The sequence below is a fragment of the Montipora capricornis genome, chromosome 8 (assembly GCF_036669925.1).
Source record: "Montipora capricornis isolate CH-2021 chromosome 8, ASM3666992v2, whole genome shotgun sequence".
NCBI lineage: Eukaryota > Metazoa > Cnidaria > Anthozoa > Scleractinia > Acroporidae > Montipora > Montipora capricornis.
The window spans coordinates 37232949-37235448 of record NC_090890.1 but is presented as its reverse complement, the minus strand read 5'-3'; the positions used below and the strand labels follow the sequence as shown (position 1 = coordinate 37235448).

The window sequence follows — 2500 nt, the reverse complement described above, 5'->3', positions numbered from 1 at the left end:
ACGGAGAAGAGATCTAGATAATGAGGTTCATTGAACAAGCAAACAAACACCACCCCACAATTAAATTAACGGCTGAAATTTCATGTACAGAAACTACATTTCTGGATAGAAAATACATACGTACATACTTAATTGACCTCTCCCCATATGCATAGGGGCTTTTCAGGGCCAATAAATCAACGAAACAACAGAACACAACAACTATAACTGTTAAGAATCCCAACTGGCCGGAGGCAAACCAGTTGGCTATTTACAAGTGCAGCTGGGAAGTTGAACCAGGGACTACCTGGATCAAATTCAGCGAGTGGTTAGAGCGGGTCTTGAACCCGGGATCTCCAGATCTCAAGGCAAGCGCCCTAAGCACTGGGCCACACTGAAACATTTAGAAAGGGGAAAGGTTCAAGAGTAATTCAGTCCTTGATGTGCGCACTCACTTCAAACCTGTTGAAACATTTCAATGAACGCACATCTCCTCGTGGCATCCTCCGGGAGTCAAAAAAGGCTTTATCGAAGGCTCTGAGACTTCTCAGAACAAACTCTTCTAAAAATATTTGAAGAGCTCGTCTAGAATTTTAAATTACGCCTACGTGAAAGAGGTTAACCCATGAATTCTGTTCAAAGGATCCTCTCAGAAGTGCAATTTAAAAGTAGGGAACTGGCACTCCTTGATCCACAAGAGAGCAAACGAGTCTTGCCTTTCATTACCTGATACCACGTAGCATTGACATATACATCTACATATTCCAGCACCCGGCAAAGTCCCTTTTTGACTTGTGGCTGTTTCTGCTTAGGTGGCCTCATACACCACAAGCTTTTTTAGAGACATCACCGCGAAGCCCGCCACTTCTGCTGAGTGCTGGAGATAACAGGACAGCCACAACATCGGGAACTGCATCTCCTACTCTTCTTGAATAGTGTGTGGGTTCTTTAACGTCCCACAAGGAACTTACGAACGTTGAAGATATTTGTGAAACGGGGCCTACGGTTTATAGTCCTTGTCCGAGAAGACCTGAAAGTCTAACCATTTGCAAATGGAATTACAAAGGCAGAACTTTATCTTCAGTTAGAGATTGGGATTTTATTATACCGTTGACAACTTAGAAATTAAAAAGGGCTCAAATAGCGTCGAATCTGGAAAACAAACACACATGAAGGAAGCCACCCACAATGGCACAATGGTTAAGCTTTTTAAGTGAGAAATTTTTCGTATAATTGTCTTTTCAAGTCTCAGTTTTATCGGGATTCCCAAACAAATACTTATGTTTTTGTTGGCTTTCCCTCACAGTCGATAATATAATGTACTTTGTGAACAGCGATGTTGGTGTAGTTCTACATTTTCGAAAACCACAGAGTATAACTAGCTTATGCGCTACAGCATATCTTCGTCGTTGCCGACAGCGAAAGTTGAGTTTATTTTAAAATCCCGCCATCAGAAATCCCGGATCTTGGGGCTTCAAAGTGATGATTTCCCGTATCCTGCATCGTAAGAGCGCTAAATCCCGTGTCCTGTCCATAAATGCAATCCCGAATCCCGTGATCATATTTCTTTAGAATCCCGAATCCCGGGCTCCGATAACGCCAAACCCCGGGCCCAGAAAATCCTGTTGGGGACCCTCTTGTCAGCCTTCCTCTTTTCGTTTTTAATGTTTCTTTTTCATTCTGCTGATTAGATCCTTCACCAATATCCAGTGTTATTGTTTTGTTACGTTAAAGCCCTTTCGCTTACTCAGTTATATTGGGAGAAAAGAAGAGGAAGGGAAAAACGTCAGAAAAGCGGTGTAATGACAAGCAAAAATGCCCGTACCCCCTCCCTCGCATGGTTGATATATCACGTGACTAGTTAATTTTAATAACGGTAAGATGGGAATGGCGACAGACTTGTTATTACGAAAATTGTCGTCATTTTGAAGACGTTGGGAAGCTAGCAGGCTTCGTACCTTGTACCTAACGATAGAATAGGTTAGAAGAAGCTCAATTGTACCCGTACAGTGTAAGAAATCGAGCGATGGTAATGAATAACGACGGTCTAAAACCGGGAACGCCAACACAAGCTCGACAACTGGCGGAAAGCGACGACATAGCGAGCAGCTTAGTTTTTGGACACCATGCTCGGATTTACCACGCATAAGATGGCCGCAAGGTTTCGCCCTTTGAAGGTGGATCGAGATGTTGTGAAGAAAGCACTCGAGAGATACGAGGAAGACGGAAATATTGAGCAGGCATACAACGAAATAGTTTTCAATGCGGGGGATTGGGAGCGATGTTTCTTCATCACAAAATCTAAACCTCAAATTGCGGCTTTCAAGGAACATGTAAGTTTGATTTTTTTACACTTTCTTGTAGAATTGAAGTCTTTTCTGGCCGTCGTTTTGTTTCGTTTAGTGCTTAAAATTTGAGGCAATGATATGTAGTTACTGCATGGGCGGTCATGAACGCTTTCGGGTAATAAGCACCGACTTGTCAACGCGTGTTTGCACGGTATCGCAACTTACTTTAAAAC

General features: G+C 42.8%; 1 protein-coding gene across 1 annotated transcript in view; it reads left to right on the top strand.

The window, feature by feature from the left end:
- The first annotated feature begins 1853 nt into the window (after positions 1-1853).
- The window catches only part of LOC138058926 (histone-lysine N-methyltransferase KMT5B-like), a 3230-nt gene continuing 2583 nt past the window's right edge, over positions 1854-2500 (top strand). Inside the window, exon 1 of the mRNA XM_068904384.1 lies at positions 1854-2312. Coding sequence (XP_068760485.1) covers positions 2106-2312 — 207 coding nt within the window. The 5' untranslated portion in view covers positions 1854-2105. The remainder of the gene's footprint in view (positions 2313-2500) is intronic.